At 40.2% G+C, this 25304-nt stretch overlaps 1 protein-coding gene across 2 annotated transcripts in view; it reads right to left on the bottom strand.

Annotated features, from left to right (window-relative positions):
- The window catches only part of LOC100250492 (DNA gyrase subunit A, chloroplastic/mitochondrial), an 88099-nt gene that overhangs the window by 44422 nt on the left and 18373 nt on the right, over positions 1 to 25304 (bottom strand). For both annotated transcript variants that reach the window (XM_010660695.3, XM_002271638.5), the window contains exons 5-12: positions 13669 to 13713; positions 13467 to 13565; positions 13241 to 13327; positions 10141 to 10211; positions 9546 to 9654; positions 9370 to 9432; positions 6886 to 6951; positions 6637 to 6725 (exon numbers count right to left, since the gene is read on the bottom strand). In XM_010660695.3, the coding sequence (XP_010658997.1) occupies positions 6637 to 6725; positions 6886 to 6951; positions 9370 to 9432; positions 9546 to 9654; positions 10141 to 10211; positions 13241 to 13327; positions 13467 to 13565; positions 13669 to 13713 (629 nt within the window). The remainder of the gene's footprint in view (positions 1 to 6636; positions 6726 to 6885; positions 6952 to 9369; positions 9433 to 9545; positions 9655 to 10140; positions 10212 to 13240; positions 13328 to 13466; positions 13566 to 13668; positions 13714 to 25304) is intronic.

Here is a 25304-nt window from a genome sequence, read left to right as displayed (position 1 = left end):
ATTCCAACCTAAACGCGCTCTCACCAGATATAGGGGACCAATCTAAGCCTTCCACTCTTCAAGATTCTCCAGAAGGACTCGTGTAGAGCTTTTCGAAATACCTTAAAATCTCCTCTTTTATGCTCTCTGAATTATTCATCATTAGGCCATTTTCATTCTCCAACTCCTTAATGAATTTCCTATTTCTCCTGCCATTGGCCACCTTATGAAAAAATCTTGAATTGCAATCCCCTTCTTTTACCCATTTCACCCTAGCTTTTTGTCTCCAGTGTATTTCTTCCCTCAAAATCAACTCCTCTAACTCCCCTTTTTTTAAAGCTCTTTGGGCTAAAAGTTCATGGGATAGGCCCCCTTCTTGCTCCAATGAATCAAAGTTAACTAAATCAGATAATATATCTTCTTTCCTTTTACTTAGCTCTCCAAAAGAAGCCTTATTCCACACTTTCAATTTGGTTTTAACGAACTGTAATTTCCTCATGAACTTGTGCCCTTCCCACCCATTTCCTTGAAACTCCCTCCACCATCTTCCAAAATTCTCCTTAAAACTAGGATGTTGCAACCACATATTTTCAAACCTGAACGGCGTTGGACCCCACTTGAACGGATTAGTTTCCAAGACAATCGGCCAATGATCCGATGTCCATCTTGGTAGTACTCCTTGAATACTTTGAGGAAATGCTTGTTCCCACTCATTTGAGTACAGGAAACGATCTAATCGCTTGCAAACTGGATTCACTTGCATGTTTGACCAAGTAAATGATGCACTCCTTAAAGGTAAATCTATCAATTCGCAATCACTTATGAAAACATCAAAATCCTTCATGTTTGGGGTTAATCTAGAACCGCCCAATTTTTCTGAACTTCTCCTTATGACATTAAAGTCACCTCCCACACACCAACGCGGAGAAGCCAGCCCAGCAATGTCTGGAAGCTCCACCCAAAAATCCTTCCTGAGAGCTGAGATGTTTGGGCCATAAACTGCAGATAGCCACAGAGATTCGCAACCGTTCAATGCAAACTTGATTGAGACCGAAAAAGAACCTAACACTACCTCCTCCCTGCTCAATTTTTTAGCATCCCATATGATCAAAATTCCACCCGAAGCCCCACATGCCGGAAGGGCTGCCCAATCCTTATTTCTGGCTGTCCAAACACTACCCACAAATCTTCTATCACACTCTTCCTTTTTTGTTTCCTGAAACATCACTACATCCGGCTTTTCTGATCTCAGAAAATCCTTAACCACCCTTCTCTTTTTCTTTGAGCCCAAACCCCTGGTATTCCAACTGATTATCTTCATGTGAAACTATTGTGACCCTAATCTCCGAACCAAAACCAGATAGTCTCACAATCCTGTGGAGCATCTGCTCTTCCTCCTGGAATATACCTTGATATCCAGATTTTTTAAAACCTCGCGTACTTTTGCCATTTTCGTAGGGGACAGTCCTTCTATTTGGAACTCGCCCGAAGGAGAGCCCGCAATACCTCCCAAGTGAACTGTAGCCTTACTGGACTCCTTGCAAGGTGATCTTAAATTAGCTGAGAGAGAATTGACACTCTCAGACATCTGGTAAGGACAAGCAGGCTGGATCACCTCCGTTTCCATTTCTAAACTAGGAATATCAACCGGAAATTGACCTTCATCGTTGCCTTTTTTGGAAAAAAATTTAGAGATTACTCGGTTTTCCATGGGTGCCAGAGATTGAGAAGATGAGTCGGAGGACATGGGGGTAGAGGGACACTGAATGTGTACGGGAGGATTCAAGAGGGAATTAGAAGAGGGTATAAATGGATGGATGGAATTAAAAAGTGAAGGCGTTACCTCCAGATTTTCCGCAACCCTCGGAACACAGTTCCCCATCAAGCTAGGCCCTTTACCTCTGGTTTCTGGCGAAGAAGGCTTAACCATGGCTGCTGAGCCACGAGAATCAGACCCCACTCGGCCCAAAAAACCTTCCATATCTTCGTTGGATGAAAAAATTTTCAGATCTGCTTCCTTTCTCGGCGACGAGTCCCTTTCCCCTAAATTTTCCTTGCGAGGCCTTGATAAACACGGAGAAAAGAGAGGGCTTGCATTTAATCCTCTGTTTGCCTGAGATTTGGCGCCTAAATCATCTGTCTTTGGGTCCTCTTCGCTGTCCACCTTGATTTTTCCGCGCGAAATGGGCTCGCTATTGCTCCGGATACCTTGTCGGTGCTCTGAGCTTGGGGGAAAGAAAGTTGACCACCGCTTCCTTGAACCGTGCAACACCTTCTTCTCCGCTAACCTGCTCGACTGAAACTCGAGGAGTCCAGGAGCTGATTTCACCTTTTCGTTTGCAGAAGAAGCGTCTTCTTCTTCCTCGCGTGACGACGCCACTATCACAACTGGGGTAACCCCATCTGGGCTTAGGCCCAAGCCCAGCAGGCCTTTAATCTTGCAGCCCATTACAGCTCCACTTGGATCAGTCTTTGCCAGCAACTGGGCCTTCCTCTCTCGGGCCCGACAGCCCACATCAGCAATAGCCTCATCTTCTCCGGCCCAAACTCCTCCTTCTCCAATCCCGTCCATCCCATCTGTTGATTTCAAACGAGACTGTGACGGGAGCTGGCAGCCCTTACCCCTATTTCCCTCCTTCCTATGTCTGTTATCCTCCCCGACACGGTACCTTCCCTCCTCCGTTGATCTGCCGCACTCCCCTCGCCTTCCTCCACCTGTCTCCATGTGAGAAGCGATAGCCACCCGAGTCGACTCACCCTTCTCGCTACCTCTCCGTCTTTCTTCATCTCCGACCACGACGACGACGACTGTGAACGCCCAATCCCCATCCGTCACCTCTAACATGGCTGGAAGGATTGCCCTATCCCTCATTACAATCTTTAATCTCGCACTGCTGAGATCAAATAACTTCAGCGTCCGCCAATCAATTTCTTTTACAGACCCCCATTGATCCACAATCTTCTTCAGGTGAACCTCCGACCATAGGTGAAATGGCAACCCCCTTAATTCGATCCATCCTTCTCTAAATTTCCGGTCTAATTCCGCATTTTCCTTCGGCGACCATCTTCGCAGCTGAATAATGTTCCTTTCCCCAACCCTTAACTTCCTCAAATCATGGAGGAATAAGGCTTCCTTGGTTGTTTCAACGAAAAATACACCTTTTCCAGCTGAAAAGGGTACAATCGTTACAACTCCATTCTTCCCTAAGCTTCTCGCCACCAATCTTCCAACCTCAGCCCAATTCTCCCTGTCAAACTTGCTTTCACATATCACAGCACGCGCCCACCTCCCCACTGGAACTAGACCACCTCCTCTTGGTCCTTCGTCACTAACTGTGTTCGCGTAGGATCTGTGCATCGAGCCTACTTTGTAGTGAGGCCAGCTTTCCCCTCTTAAATTCCTTCCTTTTTCTTCTGCATACGGATTGGGGACCACCAGCATTGTAGCTAACGCATTTTTGAGACTCTCCCAACCTCTGCCCTTGTCGCCCTCAGGAATGATCAGAACGGAAGGTTTTCTGTTGGTAGCAAACTCCGAGATCCTTATGAACCTTCCATGATTGTTGAAGCCAACTTCCAACAGATGAGCCCTGCATTTTCCCCTGAATTTTTTGTTGAACCCCATATGACTCTTCAATGCTATGCCTTTCTTCAAGTATTCAACCAACCACCCAACTGCTTCCTTTTCAAAACCTAATGCAAAAACAGAGCCTCTACTTATCTCTGTCATCGAACACCATTCACCTCCTTGATCTCCTTCCAGCCTAATCAAGAAGGTCTTCCTCTCAATCAGGACCTTTACCGTCTTCCTCTCAACCACCTCACTTCTCATGATTCTAGCTTTTCAGAATCACCATTACTATGGTTCTTCGATTTGAAGCAAATTCCAACAACTTGATCAACCTTCCTCTACTACTAAATTATACCACCAAAATATGTGTTCTTGATTTTCCTCCAAACTTCTATATGAAAACCAATGACCTCTCCAACTCTAATGCCTTTTTCAACTCCTTTAATAGCCAATCAATCTCTCTTCTCTTTCGAAATCTAAAGAGAAGACAACACCTCAACTTCTCAAAAATCATCCGTTCCACCTAAAAAATCTTCATTGAAACATCCATACTAGTTCTTTTAAATTCATAATCCCTTTTTAAATATCAATGTTAGTTTAGCTACAAGGTAAGTGAATCAGGTCAACTTGATTATGAATCAGGTGAGACTCCCCAACCCATCAGATTTCCTAGAGTAAAATTTTCTTTTGATATTTTTCAGAAGTACAAGAATGAGATGAATAAAAAAGAGTCAACAATGGGTTGGATTTTGGTGCTTGGGTTAATTTTCATCCAACTATGATGAAAATTATTGATTAAACATTGGTCCACCCATAAGAAAATTATTGATTAAACATGATTTAAGTTTAATATTTCATCCAAATTTTCATCAATTAATAATTTTCTTGTGGCTGTACCAATGATGACCACATCGGATCACATTCCCCATGCCCAATAACAATCAAAGACGAGAAGAAGTTCAATTTTTAAGCATGCAATTTGGAAAATCAAAGACTATGGATCATTCGAAGATTAAGTCCCAGATTGACTGGGAAGGGCCTGTACTCCAAGACTGACTAGGAAGGGCTTGTCATCGAGGCAGGGATCATGATTTTAAGTATTGGTCATTTCCATAACGACATGACCTAGTTGTATCCAGAACAGCAGTGACCAATATGTGTTCAAAACACATTCCAAATTCTCCCATGAATAAGCCAAGACAACCAAATCAAAGTTGAGTCTCATTGATATGGTGAATTGCAACACAATGACAGCACCACATTATGACAAAAACTAAAAATACAATGAAAGAATTGAGACACCATTCAACAATCAATAAAATAATGTCTACAACTGCATTGTGATGAATATAATCGAAGAAAATGATAATAATTTGTTTATAGGCAATGGGTATGAATAATGGATATGAAAGATATTTTAATACAAAATTAGTAATGCATATGGTTATGGGTATGGATAATGAGTAATATTTTAATAGAAAATGGGTGATGGGCATGGATAATATTTAATATAACATGGATCATACTATCATAGATATGGATAAGTTTTAATACAGAATAGGTAGTCAAGTCATACTTGGTTTGATTATAAACATTTAGCTTCTAGGCTACCATCTTTTAGTCTCCTTACATCTTGATATTTAAATTATATAAAAATCAATTTAGTTTCCTAGAGCATGAATGTAATTCCATTGTTTTTAGCATAAATTAAAGTTAGAAAAGTAACACAGATCATTACTTAAAAGGTTCAAACAAAATTAAAATAATAATTATAATTAATTGAATTTAGAATAAAGTGATTATATGAAAAATATGTTAACTGAGTTGTTTTTAACATCAAACTAAAGTGACCAATTTAACAATCACTTGAAAGTTGAAGAAAAATGTTTTACAGCAAAAATCATGATTATAAAAAGAAAAAGAGTATGATTAATTAAATTTAGCTTAAAGTGATTACAAGAAAAAAAAAATGAATTTCATTTTTTTTTTAGCAACAAATTGAAATGACAGAATTTTGAATTCTTAATATTAATATAAACAATCCAAACTTGAGCTTTTATGATTACTTAAACAATGTCAAATGTGATAAATATTAATTTGTTGAATTTATCCAATTGTATTTATCGTTTTACAAATTTTCACTAATTTATAGAATATTTTTAGTGTTTTACTCACAGATTTGTGCATATGTCCTAGTAAACTACCAATTATTCTAAACAGTTTAACCTTATAGGATTTAAGTTTACAATGTAGATCATGCTCTTTAACACTCTCCCTCACATGCAGACTCATACCTGCATGTGGAGAAATACACAATCCCATAAGCAAACAACTATAATTGGCCTCTTTTGGACTTAATAAATAAGGGAAATAAATATGCAATAAGGCTTGAACACATGACTTCCCGCCAAAGAAGGCGCTGACACCATATTGAACTAGAATGTCCAGTATAGATCCAAGATTCTATAAGTCATCCATCTCGATAACTTCTGAGTTAACAATAGATAGCATGACTTTGAACCATAGTAGAGATTATAGCTTTGTTGGAAGGATCAACTCAAGCTACTTCTTTGGCTTAAATAACTTAGGTCTCTAAAAAGAAGCAGGACCTTGGTAATGGGACTTCAACCTCTATAAGACATGAGCTAGCCAATTAGTGGATAGATTAGCTGAGAGAGTTGCCTCACTATTGGAGGTGTTCTTGGGGGAGAACATGCCCTCACAAGCTTTTTACTGTCTGTTGTAGGTAGGCAGTTTACTTTTATTTTTGTGGTTGGGCTGGTTGGTCTTGGCTCTAATTTTCATTTGTTATTATTTCCCTCATAACTCATTGTACTTATGATTCATGAATCAATATCACTTATTTCTTATCAAAACAAAAAGGAATAAAAATACTTGGGTGAACTTAAACCTCATGCAAGTGAACAAGAAAACTGACTTCTATTTACAGAGTGCAAGCTACTAAGTAAAACAGACTTGCTTAGGTTCATGAATCTAAATGTAATCAACATGCGGCATCTTAATTTTGTCTCCATTCTAGATTTTATATATTTATAGGAACAACTTATGACCAAGAAAATACTTACCCTATCATGTTGCAGCTAAAACTAGACTGAAGAGCAGTAAGACGGTACAGTTTATTCAAAACAATTGATGGATCTGATCCCCGTTTTAGCTGAAACAATGAATGAAAACAAATGCAATTGTCAAGATTAAAATTTTCCCTTTCTTTCAGTAAGAAACAGAAAAGGTCATCCCATATTCGGTGCATCATAAGCATGTAAGGCATTAGAAAATTTGAGAAACAAGAGCACAGCACTTGACCTTTCTCATACCTCAATCACTATACGCATTCCAGAACGATCACTCTCATCCCGAATATCACTTATGCCATCCAAACTCTGTATTATAATCAGTAAAGCAAGCATAAGACATGGTCCAACTTAAAAATGCAAAGAATAACATTATGCTGATATAAAAATGCCTAAGGCAAGCATATATGAAAGGAAATGTTTTATTTTATATTATTTTTTTTAAAACAGATAGGTTGAGGTATTAGTAGTCTTTAAAAGCACATCTGTAATTTCTTATGTTTAAAAGTTTCCATGGTTATACCAGTGGAGTATGGAGTGTTCGCATGTAAATATGCTAGGTAGGAAGAGCTTTAATAGGATTCTGGCTATATCTAGCATTTTTATGAAGCATAAAATTTATATTTGGCAGACCCCCTCTCAGGAACAAGAAATAACATTGAACCCCAAGAAAAGGAAGCACAGAGAGTGATATTCAGAGAATTTTTTTGATAGAGAAACAAAAGATACGTCAAAAGGGACACACCCTATGTATAAAGGTGGAAAACCAGAGGCAGAGCCATATAGAGAGAAAAATCACAATTCCTTCTTAAGAAAGAAAACAGATATAAAAAAGGAAAAAACAATAATAACACCCTACATAATAAGGGCAGCGTGTTTAGAGGCAGTGCATAGAAGTCAACCTATTTATTCTTGGATTTTCATTACCATATATAGAGCCATTTTTCTCTAACAAATCTTTAACAACTAGCTAGACTGATAAATTATAAAGGACAGTAAATTCATAGATCTCAAAGTGGAGTGGCAGGATAGTGCACATATGCACATGTGTGACTGCAGTGTAAAGCCTGATAATGCAAACATTGAACAGGCCCAAACATGTGCAGAAAGATTTAAGCAGCAGATACAAAAATGCACACACATTACCATAGTGCAGGTTAGTTCTTAAAGGCTGATAATTCAAACTCTGAACATGGCCTGACATACAGAAAGATTTGATCAGCAAGCACGTGTGCACACACACAATACTATACTGAAATTGATTGTCAAAGTCTGACATTACAAAACTCTGAACAGGTTCTGACATATGTAGAGAGGTTTAAGCCGCAGACTGAAACAAGAAAAGACCCACAAACAGAAACCATTCTCGTGAAAAGTTCAAATTCATGACGAAGTGTTCATAAGCTAAGAGTACAAAAGCTTGATAATTCAACTCTGAACGGTACCAATGAGTGAACAAAGATTCATGCCACAGATTTAAACAAGAAAAGATCCATATAACACAAATCACTCTCCTGAAAGGCTTCATTTAGAGCTTGTGACAATGCATTGAGGTAATTAAGGGTACAAGGGAGGAATTTGTTGTGAAGGAACAAGGAAAAATGAAGGAACCAAGAAAACATAGGGTCGTAAACCAAGTGATCAACCTTCAATCTGCATTTTAAAAAGACAAGCAAGCCACCACCACAAACATCCATAAGGCAAAAACATAAAGCAATGTGAACCCAGAATGCATAGGTGCAGCAAGTCATTACCATAAGCATCCATAATGCCAATCAAAAATACAAAAGTTAAAAAGAGTAGATATGCATTTTAAAAAGACAAGCAAGCCACCACCACAAACATCCATAATGCAAAAATACAAAGCAATGTGAACCTCGAACATATAGACGCAGCAAGCCATTACCACAAACATCCATAATACAAGCCAAAAAGCAAAAATTAAAAATAATAATAATAACACTAACAACAACAATATTAATAATATTCATCATCGAAATCTAGAGGGGGAACACTTGACCATCTTGTCGTAATCATCATATCAATAATAATAATAATCCTCGCAATCTAGATGGGAGTTCTTGACCATCTCGCAGTAATCACCAGATCAGTTACCATGAAGACAAATACAAAATTGTTAAGGTTGAAGTCATCCCACATCGATAAGGAGACAAAAGGGGGGGCTTCCTTGTGCCATAAAAGACTAAGCACATAGGAGTTCAATGTCACTTTGTTCGAGAAGTAGTGGAAGAAAAAAATTGTGAATATGCAAAAGATCTATACGAGGACAATCTAGCAAATGTCTTGACAAAACCAATTAATGACAAATTCAGCCGGTGTTGATCCGTTTATAGTTTGGTAGTAACGTAAGCAGCATGTGATGGGAAAAGACATAGAAAAATGTTAAGGTTAAAGTCATCCCATTAAGGTTAAAGTCATCCCACATCGATTAGGAGACAAAAGGAGGGGATCTTCCTTGTGCTATAAAAGGAGGCCTCCACCCCCTACACTATTCCTCCCAAAAAAACTTTTCATCCTTTTGTAAACTTTTAGCCCTGTGGAGGTTTCCATCATAATCAAAAGGGTTTCACCACGTAAGTGCTTTTGCACATTGTTTTATTTATTGCTCTATTTTCTTTTTATTTTCTATTTTCAAATTATTGCAGCAGGTATAATTTCATAACAAAAATGACATCTAGGACAATCTTATACATACTATAACCATACCTTATTTTCCACAAGCTCAGCAATTTTCTCCACAAGTGAGGATTTGTTTGTCTGATAGGGGATCTGCTTATTCATAAAATATGAAATAGAAATAGCTTTTAACTCAACTTTTCTATAACAATTTCAAATTGGATAAGCTTATTAGATAAAATGCCCCTGAAAACTAATATACCAACCTCTTTTATTATGACTGCAGTCCTCTTGGTTTTAGAGTCGAGCAATTCAACCTCAGTCTTTCCTCTGACTATTATACGTCCCCGCCCAGTTCGATATGCCTCTAAGATGCTTAACAAGATTAACACTTATTAGAATATGTTCCATGTGTCAGTTTACATAATGACTTATACATGAAATCAGAAAGAAACATTAAATATATAAAAGGGGAAAAATGGTGCAAAAAGTGGTCAAATTTTCCAATTTAGCCCAAAGTGAGTACTTTTTTTCTCCTTGATTCACTTTAGTTTTTCCTGGTAGAGCTCTTCAGCTGATCATGACTACATATTCTACTTCAATTTTATAAGCTTGAACAGCATGAAGATCAGAAAATTCAGCAATGCCCTCATTTTACTCAAGTTCATGCCTGCAGTAGGATTGTCTATAGTATATATGGACGTATATGAGCGAGATCAATGCTTCACTGCTATAAACAAGCTCCCAAGTTGAAATATAACTTAGAGGATGTAAAAATGGATGCTGCAAGATTAGAAAGATTTGTGGGAAGGTAAAGATTAAGTCTTTGCAATAAAAAATGATTAATCAAATTCAACCTACCCAATATTTCCCATGATTAGTCCTCCAGTTGGAAAGTCAGGTCCGGGCATGTATTCCAACAATTCTTGCAGCTATTATAAAGAAAAATAAATGTGAGAGATAAGAAAGAATAAAATAAAATAAAATAAAAAATAATTTTGATAGAAGAGGTTAACATTCCTAATCCTGTTTTAAAGTATTCAAATTCTTTTCTAATCATCTCTCACCATGATGAAGCCTAAGCCTGAATACAGATGGCAGGAGAACGGTTATACATAACTGCATGCCCCAATATTTAAGAACTAATTGGGAGTCCAAATAGAAACCTCATTTTCTTGGGGAAACCAGAATATCATAATTGCTTTTAAACTATATATATAATATTAAAAATAAATAAATAAAATAAACCTTTACTTCATACTGAGGTAAAGAAGGGGAAAGACCACATACAGTCAAAGTATGCAGAAGAAAAAAAAAATAGAAAAAAAAGCAAATAAACAAAAGAGAAAAGAGGGAGAGAGAGAGAGAGAATCACACACGGAGAGTCCAAGAAAAATAAAAGACGAACCAACACCAAATTCCCTAGCATTACCTCATGAAAAGAAACTCCAGATTGTAAACGATTTTAACTTCACTGTGAAGCCTTGTCCATCCACTAAAAGCTTTGTCCCACTCCTTTCTTCCAAATTGTCAAATAAATGGCATGAGTCCCCTCAAATACCACTAAAACGGTTCCTTCTAACTCTCAAACTCAATGTAGGCAATAATTCTAATGCTAACCTTGGCATAAACCAAAGAATTCTGAAAAGAGATCAAGTTAAAGTCCACAAATCTGAGGAAAGCTTACAATAAAATAAAAGATTTTCCACCAACTCTACCTCATTCTTGCACATCAGCAACCAAATAAGAATGTCCTGATTACTACTTATCAAATGATCCAATAAAGGGGCGCACCCATGTGCATAGGATGTATGCACAGTTTCCATACAAGGCAAAAGGCAATAGAACAACTACAGAAAAAAAAAAAAAAAACCTCACCTACAGATGGCCTAAACTCCTCAAGATGCTCAAGCTATCAATGAAATTTAGGAAAGAAACAAATAACAACCATCATAACATCCCTAAACCAACAAAATAAAGATTGAATGGAATATCTTTAATTTTCAACGTAGTGCTCTCCATGCTTTCAAATATTGGTCAAATTTTGCATTTTAAGCACTAAGAAATGCAAAGAGGGGCTAATTTCAAATGTCTTTGGCTTTTATGCAAACTTGTCGTGCCACCCCAACATCTCCTAGCCATTATGAGAAAGCACCCAAGAGACCCGAAACATGAAAACACAAGCATCCACAAACAGTGGGCCACCTCACAAAGGATGAGGATCTAGTTGGTTGTCTCTTCGCTTAGTTCACATAAAAAGCATCAAGTTGACCAAAATCCAACTACATCTCACAAGCTAATCGGTTGGAAGAATTCTCTCAAGTTGCCTCCCAAGAAAAGAAACTAACCCTATGAGTAGCCTTTGAGACCCAACCTCCTCAGCCAGAAGAGAACAAGGCGCACTCTCACCTCATGTGTTACAGAAGGACTTAATAAGGAAGCAAGCTTTCTTAGCTACCCAACCCACCAAATTTTTCCTCTTCTTTTTCCCAACTACCAACTTATCAATACTATTATTCTAGATAACAAGTTAGATGTGCCATAGAAAAGATGCGACCATACCCAACTCCTAATCATGAGAATTCCCTTAAAACAAGGCTACAATGTCCCAAATCAGCTTCTGCCATGAGTCAAAGCCAACCAGGCATTTATGTGTAAAGTTATACGAAACAGCACCAAGAAAGTCTTTTATAGGCACCCTCGCCACCAAGCATCATGCCAAAACTTGGTTCTTTTATTGTCATCTATAGAGAAGCTCTCACTAGAATGGAATATTTTTCATCCACTTCTAATATCTTTCCACAAACCAACCTTATCTCTTTTTAGACTTTATAGAAGTCCAAACATTAAATTTACTCAAAATTGCTCTCCTCCATAGATTATTCAGAAGTTCTAACATTTACAACTCTTTCCCACAACTAGTCTATTTAGCACTAAGATATTCCCAATGGCAAACCAAACATCCTCTCATTATAACAAACAATTGACCATTTGACAAGATGTCTTTCTCCACTCACATCCGCAAAAGAACTCCCAATATTTTCAAGTCTTATGCTAACAACTAGAGGAATCCCAAGCCACCCTAAATTTAATGGAGCACACAATGACAAATCCAAAATTCTAAAAAGGCCAAAGGCAAGCTCCTTATCTTACAGCTAAGAATGGGAACCACTGAGTCTAAATTCTCCATTTTGCCTACTGGAATCAGCTCCTCTCCTCCAAATTTTTTTTTTTTTTTTAATAGGTAAAGTGAAAGATCTATTAAAAAGAGACACCAAAGAAGCATCTCAAAGTATAGAATACCTATACACCCGTCGTCGAAACGGCCAAAAGAGGAAAAGAAACATCCAAACAGACAACACTAAAAAAACCTCAACAAGAGCCCAACCAATCAATAAAACTAACTAAAGTTGAAGGATAATCATCTATAAACAGTTTTATCTCCAACCAAAGGGAATACACAAAAGAAAATTTCAGTCTCTAGATCAAAAGCAGGTCATCATCGAAGGTCATTCTGTTCCTCGCCTTCCATACCGTCCAAAAGATGTGTAAAGGAGCTGCTCTCCAAACCTTCTTGTACTTTTTTCCCACAAACGAACCGTGCCAACTGAGAAGAGTCTCTCTAACCAACAAAGGAAGCACCCATGATACCCCGACCAAAGAAAAGAACATCTCCCACGATACATACCCCTGTTTTAGCACAATGAATAAGAAGGTGACCTACAGTCTCTTCATTCTCATGGCACATAAAACATCTATTTGCTAAGGCCCGACCTCTTTTTTGAACTAAATCCAAGGTATGTCCCTTATAACTAAAGAAAATTAGACTTGCTATCAGGAAAAAAATAAAAAATAAAGAGAACTAGACAGGCAGTCACACAGATACACAAACAAATAGAAAAGCTTGACTTTGAGGAATATAAACACAACAGTTTAGTGAAATTAACAGTTAAACATATACCGTGGCTTCAGGATTACGAATTAGCACGCAAAGCACATCTACCAACTCTCCAATATTATGTGGAGGAATATTAGTGGCCATTCCAACCTGAAAACATGGAATGTTTCTACAATGAATAAACAAACCGGTAGTTGAGAACAAGAAACATAATTTTCAAAGGTGAAAAAGAAGCAGAATCAAGGCATAAAATACTGCTAAATCCCTAAAAATGCTGAGATGGAATCACCGCAATCCCAGAAGAACCATTCAACAATAAAGTTGGGAGCCGAGCAGGTAGAAGTGAGGGTTCTTTTTGAGAATTATCAAAGTTGGGCAGAAAATCAACCTGCAAGATATAGAGCACCAGGACATTAAGATCGTGACAATGATGACAAAGTCAGAACATGGAAATCATAGATGAGTTAACAATGTAAGGAACAGCACTTAACAGTATCTTGCTCTAAATCTGCCAATAACATTGCTTCCGTGAGTGCCTGCAAAAGTGAACCTAAAGGAAATGAGATCCTTTCAAATAATCTATAAATATGGGAAACTATTATTCAATATAACACACAATAGAAAACTGTCCTATGCTTCTAAACAGAAACAAAATAAATATAAATTTTTGTAATAATTAACAGGTAACAATTTTTCTGTACATCAGGAATGAAGAAATTATCAAACCTGAATATAGAATGTCATTATCAGAGTAATATACATTATCATGGTTCACAACACATAAACCACAAACTTTTTAGCATCCACATAGAGAAGGTAATAGAACACCTGCCTCTCTTTTTTTTCACTTTATCATTTTCTTTTTCTTTTTTGGAGCAAAAACAGCCATCTTCATTTATCTTAAAAAGATAAATACAAGAAGGATGGGCAATCCTTCAAGGATGTACAAAAGAGGTTATAAAGTAACCATGTGCCAATCCCCACAAGGAGGGGATAAATACAAAGAGAAATATCACATACTCAAGGAGGAAGAAATTCTCTTACGAAGGAGGCCAAACGTTTAGCTCCTTGTTTGGTTAACTAGTCCTTGATTTGGTTGGCTGAATGGGGAATCCAAGAGAGGGCGCAACCTCGCACCCTAAGAACATCTAATATTTTGTGCATCCAATTGTCAAACTTCCAAGAACCTCATTCCTTATTAATGCATCAAGATATAATAATAGCAGAATCTCCCCCTACAAATAGGGTGGAGAGGCCTAAAGCTTTTGCCTACCACAAACCCTCCAGCAATACCAAAATCTCTACCTTAATAGCCAACCAACACCCACTTGCTTGGAGAAAGCTCTTAATACTGTACCAAAGTGATCTCTAATCACCCTCCAATACCCATCTAACCAAGGTTACCCAAGGAACATTCATCAAAACTGAACTTTATTGAACCTACTAGAGAAGGGGACCAACTAATCACAACTTTCTTCCTCGACCTTCAAGGTGCTTTTCCAATCCAACATTAAAAGGAATAAAGGAATATATGCAAAAGGCTTGGTCTCTAAGGCCTAAAGGGAAGAGGAAAATTAAATCAAGTCTCAAATGGCATCCACCGATCTCCATCTATCCTTAAAAATCCTTACATTCCTCTCCAACCATATAAACCATATCAAGGATATAGAATCTTCCCTTTTAGAAGGGTTCCAAAGCCCTCAAAGGAGATACCCATCATGTCTACTATGCCTTTAGGAGGAAACCAATCAAGATTGGCCAAGCAAAACGATTTTTGCCAAAGTGCTAGTGTGGTGGGACAATGAAGAAAGAGATGATCGGCCGATTCGCTGCTCTTCAAACACATAACACAATAATCCAATATGAGAGTTTTGTGACGCCTCCTCAAATGAACCTTATCATTGGTATTAACCTTCTTATTAGCCACAAGCCAAGCAAAAGCCTTAACCTTAGGTAGAGCTTTGGAGTTCCAAATTAAGTTAGCAGGAACAAAATAAATGAAGATGAGGGAGGGAAAACAGAAAGACCTTTGTAGAGCTAACAATGAAAAGCCTTGAGGATGTCAACAACCAAACCTTATTCATCTATAAACAAAGGTGATAAGTACATGACCCAAGAAGAGAGGAGTCTAGTCAATTCCTCAATGACCAAATCAAAGAGATTTCAACGAAAGTTAAAATTCCAATATAGAGTGGTAGAGGACCGATCTACAATAGAGAAAACAAGCATATTCCTTGTCCTTATGACTTGGAACACATTTGGAAATTGAAACTCGAGAGGACTCCCGACCAGCCAAGTATCCTCCCACAGGCAAATTTTCATGTCTCCTCTCACTAAATATCGAGTGAAATTTGAGAAACCATTGAAAACATGAGAAATGGCTTTCCAAGGTCAATCGGGCCACCACCTAACAACTGTATTAGTGTCTCAACCATTGGAGTGCAACCCATAAATACTTAGGACAATCCTATGTCAAAAAGCGTTGATTTCTTTAAGAAACCTCCACAACCTCTTTCCAAGGCAGGCTTTACTCCTCAAGGATATTCTCCCTAAACCCAATCCCCCATCCCTTTTCAATTTATAGAATAGATCCCACACAACTAGGTGGTCTTTTTTTCTTTCCACAAACCCAGACCAAAGTCTCTATAATTTCTCAATTTTGTAAGTTACTTTAATTGGGACCTTAAACATCAAAAAGAAATAAATGGGGATAAGAGATAAACAACACTGCACGAGGGTTATTCTACCACCCAAAGACAAAAAGGTTTTCTTCCAACCATCCAAATGACAAGAGATCCTATCTAACATTGGATCCCAAAAAGCAATGGCTCTAGGATTTCCCCTTAAAGGGAGAGCTAAATAGGTAAGGGCCTAAATAAAGACTCTACAATCCAACAACGAGGCTAAGTCTCAAATAATCTTCACTCACATTAATACCAGCCAAGGAGTCTTTGCTAAATTGATCTTCAAGCCCATTATGTGTCCAAAAACCATTAAGATATGCTTAAGGTTTTGAAAATCCTCCCAATTAGCTTTTGAGAAAAAATTGTATCATTTGCAAATTGAAGAAGTGGCAACCTTGTTCTGTCCTTCCCTACCAAAAAGACTTTTAAAAACCCTTTATCTTCAGCTCTTTCAACCATCCTACTCAAAACATCTGCAACGATAGTGAAGGGAAAAGAGGAGAGAGGCTTGCCCTATCTTAAGCCTCTAGATGCTTTAACTCAACCTTTGGTACCCTCATTCACTACAATGGCAAATTAAAGAAGATAAACATCTTTGAATCCATAGCCTCCACTTTAGATTGAGATATTTCATCTCTAAAACATGATCCAAGAAGTCTTAATTAACATGCTTATAACCTTTTTCAAAATCTATCTTAAAGATAACTCTTGATTCTCCAAAGCATCTTCTTTCATCTACCACTTCATTTGCAACTAGACCATCATCTAGGATTTATCTACCTTCAACAAAAGCACCTTGAGACCAATAGATGGTCTCATGTAAAACCAACCTTACAAATGTGGAGAGAAAGCACTTTGGTTATGAGCGTATGGAGACTAATAGTCAAACTTATAGGCCTAAAATCAGCCACTGTGGATATCTTATTTCATTTAGGAACCAGATGATGTAGGACAAGAATTAAAATCCAAGGAGAATAGCAATGTAATTCAAAGAACTCTAGGAATCACTCCTAGAAACCTTTAGGCTTTACATCCAAGTGCTCTTTATATCACAAAAAGAAAATGGTGGCTGCTGGAAATTTTATCATTCATTGATTGATCATTTTCAAAAGACAGGTCAACTACTATATAGAACTTTTTTAAGGACTTATAACTCCTTGTAACTAGTCACATAGTAGGAACGCAACTTGAAAATAACAAAAACTTGGACTTACTACAAGGCCATATCAAAGACTCATGGAAAATGACAATATTAATGACTAAAAATAGTAACTTATGACCACTGACTAGGCTCATAATTTGATTTCTAGAAAGTACTTTCTAGGGCGAACCCATATTGAATCATATAAAATCCCAACTGAGCCCATTATCATCTAGAGAGCGTCAAATTAAAGTTTGGGCCTTTTCTCAAGAGCCTCAATAACACATTCTTGATTCTGATTCCTAAGAAAGGTGAGGCTTAGGACCTTGGGGACTTTAGACCCATTAGCCTTTTGGGGGGGCTGTATAAATTGTTGGCTAAAGTGTTAGCTAATAGGCTGAAGAAAGTGTTAGGAAAAGTGGTCTCCCCAGCCCAGAATGCCTTTGTGTTGGGAAGACAAATTCTTGATGCTTCCTTAATTGCAAATGAGGTGATAGACTCGTGGCAGAAAAGAAAAGAGAAAGGGCTCATCTGCAAATTGGATATTGAGAAAGCGTATGACAGCATTAACTGGCAGTTTTTGTTGAAGGCCTTACAAAAAATGGGATTTGGATCAAAGTGGTTGGGTTAGATGTGGAGTTGTTTATCTTCCAAATTTTCAGTCATGGTTAATGGGGTACCAGTTGGCTTTTTCCCAAGTGCTAAGGGGCTTTGCCAAGGAGATCCCCTATCTCCTTACCTCTTTGTTTTGGGAATGGAAGTGTTGGATGCTCTTATTAGGAGGGTTGTTGCCGGGGGATTCCTCTCAGGGTGTAGTCTCCGAGGAGGTAGAAGGCCCACTCTGAACATCTCTCATTTATTCTTTGTTGATGATAAAGTTGTGTTCTGTGAGGCTAATAAAGAGCACCTAACTCACTTAAGCTGGATCTTATTCTGGTTTGAAACTGCATCAGGTCTAAGGATTAATTTGTCCAAAAGTGAAATCATCCCAATTGGTGAGGTGGATGAGATTGATGAGCTGGCAGTGGAGTTAGGGTGCAGGGTGGGCTCCTAGCCTTCTCAGTATTTGGGTCTGCCTTTAGGGGCTCCTAACAAGGCTCATTCTGTATGGGATGGGGTCATTCTGTATGGGATGGGGTGGAAGAGAGAGTGAGGAGGAGACATGCGCTTTGGAAACGGCAGTATATATCCAAAGGTGGGAGAATCACTCTCATAAAGAGCACATTGGCTAGCATGCCAATCTATCAAATGTCACTTTTCCGGATGCCCAAGATTGTTGCTAGAAGGTTAGAAAAAGTGCAAAAAGATTTTCTTTGGGGAGGGGGAAACTTGGAGAGGAAAGCTCACCTAGTTAATTAGGAGGTGGTTTGTGCGTATAAGGATATGGGTGGGTTAGGCTTAAGGAAGCTATTCATTTTGAACAAAGCCTTGCTTGGTAAATCGATATAGAGGTTTGCTTATGATAAAGACGATCTTTGGAAACAAGTGATCATGGCGAAAGATGGGCAAGAGGGTCTTGGTTGGAGGATAAAGAAGGCTAATGGGACGTTCGGAGTAGGGGTTTGGAAGGAGATCTTGAAGGAAGCTGATTGGTGTTGGGATAATATGATGCTCATAGCTGGGAAGGGCACCAAAATCAAATTCTGGACTGATGTATGGTGCACTGGTACAGCGCTGTCCCAAAACTTCCCTCATCTCTTTGCCATGGCTGTTCATAGGAATGCTACGGTGGAGGAGATGTGGGACCAGAATTTTGGACAAGGAGGCTGAAACCTAAGGTTTTTGAGGGATTTTAATGATTGGGAGTTGGATATGGTAGGGGACTTACTCCACGTTTTGAGGGGTCATAGGCCTTCTTTGGAGGAAGACTCGGTTTTTTGGAAGGGAGGAAGAAACGGACAGTTTAGGGTTAAGGAAGCGTACAGCTTGCTGGCCAACCCCAATGACACCGCTTTTCCAACAAGTTATATTTGGGTGGATAGAGTTCCAACCACAGTTGCGTTCTTTGCTTGGGAGGCTACGTGGGGGAAGATGCTTACTCTTGACAGGCTCCAGAAAAGAGGGTGGCAGCTCCCTAATTGTTGTTTTTTGTGTGGGTGTGAAGAAGAAACTATAAATCATATTCTTATACACTGTCTAGTGGTTAGAGGCCTGTGGGATATCATCCTTGGGTTATTAGGTGTTCAGTGGGTCTTTCTAGAAACTGAAAAGGTCTTATTTTGCTGAAGGGCCCTTTTGTGGGGAAGAAAAGGAAAAAGATATGGAAATCCATCCCGTTATGTATTTTTTGGACGGTTTGGAAGGAGAGAAATAGATTAGCCTTTAGGGGGGGTGTGTTAGATATTCAGAAACTCAAGAATTCTTTTGTTTATAATTTATGGAGTTGGACTAGATCGTATATTGGAGAAGAGTCTCCTTCCCGTATAGGCTTTTTGGAGTGATTAGCTTCCACTTAAGGGGTGGTGAGGCTCTTTTGGCTCTCTTTTTTGCTTGTGAGGCCTTAGCTGCCTTGTATACCCCCTGTATGCAGTGTGACTTTTTGCCTCTGATTTAATACAATTCTGGCTTACTTATCAAAAAAAAAAAAAAAATTAAAGTTTGGGCCTTGAAGCCCACTCCTTTGCGCCTTTAACAAACTTTTAAAGTTGGTTGTCACTTCTCTCCATCACCATAACAATAAAAGTACCATTGATACTCTTACTAATGACCCCATTATTGTAGAATTTTGAGAGAACCTTCATCAAATCTTTCTTGATAGTGCTAAGGTAAAATTGTCAAGGGCTGGAGTTTTTTCTTTGTCCATCTTAAAAATTGCTCCTCCAATTTCCTCTTTTGAAAAAGAGCATTCCAACCATCAAGCACTCTCCTGATCCACGGTACCTTCACGAGCATTGTCAAAGGCGAATCATTCATAGAGATATAAAATTTGATAACATTTTGTAAAAAGGAGGAGAGAGAGAGAGAGAGGGTTAGAGAGAGAGAGAGAGAGCGACAGAGGAGTGCGAGGCTTTCTGAGTACAACCAAGAATGCAGAGGGCGATGTCCTTGCGGGGTCTTGGAAAAGATTCAGGAAGGGTGGCTTCGGAGTGGAGTCGAAGTCGTTTGAGGTCGAGGTGGAGGAGAAGAAAGGCAAATTGCAAGCTACAATTGTGGAGAGGAAAAAAGGGATCTCCTCGTGGATTAGGCTGGGACCGGCGAGTCTTGGGCTATTTTTCGATTGTCTGGTTCTTTGTATCAAGGATATGAGAACTGGAAAATGGGTAAGAAAGTGGAAGGAAAACGGGAGGGCTTATTCACTGGTGCGAGATCAAAACAAGGGGGGTTGTTTCCTCCGGTTAGATGTTGTGGACCTGGAGAACAAAAGGTTTAGCATATTTATCCCCAAAAGAAGAGGAGCAAAGGGTGGTTGGGTTTCAATGGTGGAGACGCTACAGCGCTTGGGCTTTGCTAATGGAGGAGAGACAAGCCAGAAAGAAGAAGAGCTACGGTTGAAGCCAAGTATGGTGAAAACCTTTGCGGAAGTGGTCAAAATGCCGAGGGGCAAAGAAAGAGCAGTAATCAGGGCGGAGGTCACAAAGAAGGAGCTATGCTGAAACTTAAACAAGTTGGCTCACTGTGTGGTTGGGATCTGGAACCCTAGTGCAGCAAGGGGGGATGACCTAAGAAGTTGGGGGACCCATTTGGCAAAAATCTGGAGTCTGAAGGGCAATCTAGGGTTAACAAAACTGGAGAGGGGCAAGGTATTGTTGGAATTTGAGCGTTTGATAGAAGCAGAGAAAGCCCTTAAACTTGGAAGCATCTTGGTTAGGTGGATCTTTCTTCGTCTGGAGAAATGGAGGCCTGAGACGAGATGTCTGATGGAAGGGGAGAAAAAGAGCGAAGCTTGGGTGCAAATTGTAGGCTTACCCGTCTCCTTATGGGATCGGGACATTCTGAGAAGGATAGGGGAGGAGTGTGGGGGTTTTCTCACAGTCGACTCCCAAACGGAGAAGCTGGAGGAACTGCAGTGGGCCCGGATATTGGTGAAGCGTAACGGCGAGGAACTCCCCAATGTGGTGGAGGTTTGGGTTGAAGAGCTATGCTACTCGATAACTCTCTGGTAGGAGATCAGGCCAGTAATGAGAGCGGCAACGGCAAGAAAGAGAGGAAAGAAAGTCGTAACAGGAGGTGAGGTTGGGGGTGAGGCTTGTACACGCTCGGGTGAGCGCGTGCTGGAGGCAAAGGACGGTTCGAGGCTTGAGGCCTTGCTGCTGCTTGCCGATGGGATGCAGGGGCAGTTAAGCGGGTCGAGGCAGTCTATGGATCCTATTTGAAGCTTTGACGGGTCGTCGGGTGGGCCCCAAGAATCGGGTGGACCTCCTTTGTTGGGCCTAGCAAAGATTCCTTGGAGTTCTAAGAAATCTGGGTCCATTGGGCTTGCTCCCTTCTCGGACATCTCTTTTGAAAATGGGTCGTCTCTCCTTGGGTTGTCGTCTAGGAAGAATTCTGGGTGGGCCAAGACTTTGGAGTCTCTTGTGGTGCCTGGGCTGGACAGCCAAGGCCCGTCTATGCCCTTAGTTGAGGATAGAGCCCAATTGGGGGAGGCCCGCCCTTCCATGGTAACTGGCCAAAGCCTAGTGAGGGGTCCAGACGTTGGTATATCTCCTTTCTGGGTGAAGGATGGCCTACGGAGGCCTTCTGAGGAGGAGATACAGTTCAAGGGGAGAGCAAAGACCGATTGTGCCTTGTTGGAGGAAGCTGTAAGGTATGAAAACGACCCTATCATTATTGGACCGATGGTTTTTGGTTCTCTTTTTTCTCCCTCTTCTCTTTCTAGTCGAACTCCATTGGGGGAGTATTACGACCTTTCTAGGGCTAGTTTGGATTTAACCCAAGGGGTTTCACCGAGTCGATTGTGTAACGTCACTGGGTCTACAGAGCAGGAGACAATCACTCACTGGGAGCTGATGGAGGTCAATATTGACAGTATTGAAGAGAGTAGAGAGGAGTTGTGCTTAGTTCGTACTATGCCATAAGAAGTTAGAGGATGGGAGGAAGTAAGTTGGGAGGAAAGCGATCTGGCTAGGTTCAGTAAGTTTTTGGGATTTTCGACAAAGGGATTGGAGAAAGATATTTTGGAGTTTCTGGTCAAAATCAAAAAGAGAAGGGAAAGAGTTCATAGCAAAACTCTTTTGGAGATATTGAAATTCGAAAGGGAATTGAAAAGGCTTGAATGTTCCATCAACTATGAGGGGGGGAAGAAGCAGAAGGGTACTTTGCAAGGAAGAGGGTGCCAGATTATGGAAGTCCAATGAAGTTCAGGTTGTTGAGTTGGAATGTGTGTGGAGCTAACGATAGCTCAAAAAGAAAGGTGATTAACGCCATGATCAGAAGCCAGAAAGTGGATTTGTTTTGTATCCAAGAGAAGAAAATTCAGTCAATGTTAGAGGGTATGGTGAGGAGTTTAGGCTCTGGGAGGTTTCTTGATTGGGGTGCCATGGGTGCTCATGGAGTTGCGGGAGGGATTTTGATATGTTGGGATAAAAGGACCCTAGAGGTGCTTGAGATGGAGGTGGGGCAGTTCTCAATTTCCTGTAAGCTTAGGAATGTAGAAGATAGGATTGTTTGGATTTTCACAGGAGTGTACGGGCCGTTTTCTAAAGAGGAAAGGGAGATTCTATGAGAGGAGCTCGGGGCAATAAGGGGCATTTGGGATGACCCCTGGTGTCTAGGGGGCGACTTCAATGTTACCCTATCCCAAAGGGAAAGGAGCAATCAGGGAAGGCTGACTGGTGCAATGAGAAGATTTGCTCAGGTTGTTGATGAGCTAGAGTTCCTGGATCTTCCTCTACAAGGGGGTGTGTTTTCCTAGAGTGGAGGTAGGAACAATCATTCTTGGGCTAGACTGGATCGATTCCTAGTGACCCAAAATTGGCTTAATCATTTTAGTGGGTTGTCTAAAGTAGGATACCCAGACCCACTTCAGATCACTTTCCCATCTTGCTGAAGGGTGGTGGGTTAAGACGGGGCCCATCCCCGTTCAGGTTTGAAAACATGTGGCTCAAAGTTGATGGGTTTAAGGATCTTCTTCGGGGTTGGTGGCAGGGGTTGGGGGGGAGAGGGAGGGCCAGTTTTAGATTGGCTACTAACCTGAAGGTGATGAAGGAAAAAATTAAAGGTTGGAACAAGGATGTGTTTGGAAGGCTAGAAGTTAATAAAAACTCAACCCTCCAACAAGTCGAATTCTGGGATGGGGTGGAGAGTGAAAGGAGTCTGTCAGAAGGTGAAACAGAGCTAAAAAAAGAAGCTAAGGAAACCTTTAAAAAGTGGGTGTTATTGGAAGAAGCCCATTGGAGACAATTGTCAAGGGAGTTGTGGCTTAAGGAAGGGGATAAGAACACAGGCTTCTTTCACCGGATAATGCCCACCGAAGAAATAACTCCTTGGATAAAATTAAGATCAATGGGGTTTGGTTGGCTGAGGAGCAGGAGGTGAGAGAGGGGATTGTGAGTGCTTTTCAGCAACTGCTCTCAGAAGAGTCAGGCTGGAGAACTGATATTGAGGGGATGCACCTTCAAAGTCTAAACCTCAATGAAGCTGAAGTCTTGGAGTTGCCCTTCACTGAGGAAGAAATCCACTTTGCACTGATGGAAATAAGGCTCCATGCCCGAATGGGTTCACAGTGGCCTTTTGGCAATTTTGCTAGGACTTTGTGAAGGAGGAGATTGTCGACCTGTTTAAGGAGTTTTTTGATAAGAAATCTTTTGCTAAGAGTCTCAATACTACCCGCCTAGTCCTCATTCCTAAGAAAAGTGAGGCTGAGGACCTTGGGGATTTCCGGCCTATCAGCCTTTTAAGGGGACTGTACAAGCTTTTGGCCAAGGTGTTGGCCAATAGGCTGAAAAAGGTCTTAGACAAGGTGGTCTCTGTGGACCAAAATGGTTTTGTGAGGGGCAAACAGATTTTGGATGCCTCGCTCATAGCTGGATATTGATTTTTGGCATAAACGTAAAGAGAAAGGGTTGATTTGTAAACTGGATATTGAAAAAGCCTATGATAGCATTAATTGGAATTTCCTTATGAAGGTCTTGCACAAGATGGGCTTTGGGTCTCGTTGGATGGAGTGGATTTGGTGGTGCATTTCAACTGCAAAATTTTTTGTTTTGGTTAACGGGGTGCTAGCAGGTTATTTCTCCAATTCCAGGGGGCTACGTCAAGGAGATCCCCTTTCTCCTTACCTTTTTGTCTTGGGTATGGAAGTGCTAAGTGTACTTATAAGAAGGGTTGTTGACGGGGGATTCATTTCAGGTTGTAGTCTTCGAGGGAGGGGGGGGATGGAGATGAATGTGTCCCATTTGCTCTTTGCTGATGACACAATCATTTTCTGCAAAGCAAAGAAAGAACATCTAACCTCTCTAAGTTGGATTTTGGCTTGGTTCGAGGCGGCTTTTGGTCTAAGAATAAACCTAGCTAAAAGCGAATTAATTCCGATTAGGGAGGTTGAAGACATTGACGAAATGGCAGTGGAGTTAGGGTGTAGAGTGGGGTCTCTTCCTTCTGTATATCTGGGGCTGCCCCTTGGAGCCCACCACAAGGCCTCGTCTATGTGGGATGGGGTGGAAGAAAGAATGAGGAGAAGGTTAGCCCTTTGGAAAAGACAATATATGTCAAAGGGCGGGAGAATTACCCTCATTAAAAGTACATTGGCCAGTATACCTATTTACCAATTATCCTTCTTTCGAATGCCCAAGTTAGTAGCAAAAAAGCTTGAAAAATTACAAAGGGACTTTCTTTGGGGAGAGGGAAGCCTGGAAAGGAATTCAGAAGATTGATCTGAAAAATCCACTTAATCAATTGGGAGGTGGTGTGCACTCAAAAGGAGAAAGGGGGTCTAGGCATTCAGAAGATTGATCTCCTGAACAAGGCCTTGTTGGGCAAATGGATTTGGAGATTTGTCTTTAAAAAGGAAATCCTTTGGAAGAAGGTGATCGGGGTGAAGTATGGCCATGAGGGATTTGGATGGCAGACTAATGAAGGTCGCGGAACGTTTGGAGTGGGGGTGTGGAAGGAGATTTTGAAGGAGGCAAACTGGTGTTGGGATAACATAGGGTTCAAGGTGGGAAAGGGGACTAAGGTCAAATTCTGGACTGACCAGTGGTGTGGTAATGAGGCGCTGTCCCAAAGTTTTCCCCAGTTATTTGCCTTGGCGGTCCATAAGAACGCAACGGTCAATGAAGTGTGGGATTCAAGCCTTGGTCAAGGAGGTTGGAACATTAGATTCTCCAGAGATTCTAATGACTGGGAGCTGGATGCGATAGGAGAG

This window comes from Vitis vinifera, chromosome 13 (genome assembly GCF_030704535.1).
Source record: "Vitis vinifera cultivar Pinot Noir 40024 chromosome 13, ASM3070453v1".
NCBI lineage: Eukaryota > Viridiplantae > Streptophyta > Magnoliopsida > Vitales > Vitaceae > Vitis > Vitis vinifera.
This window is presented reverse-complemented; position numbering and strand designations above follow the sequence as displayed.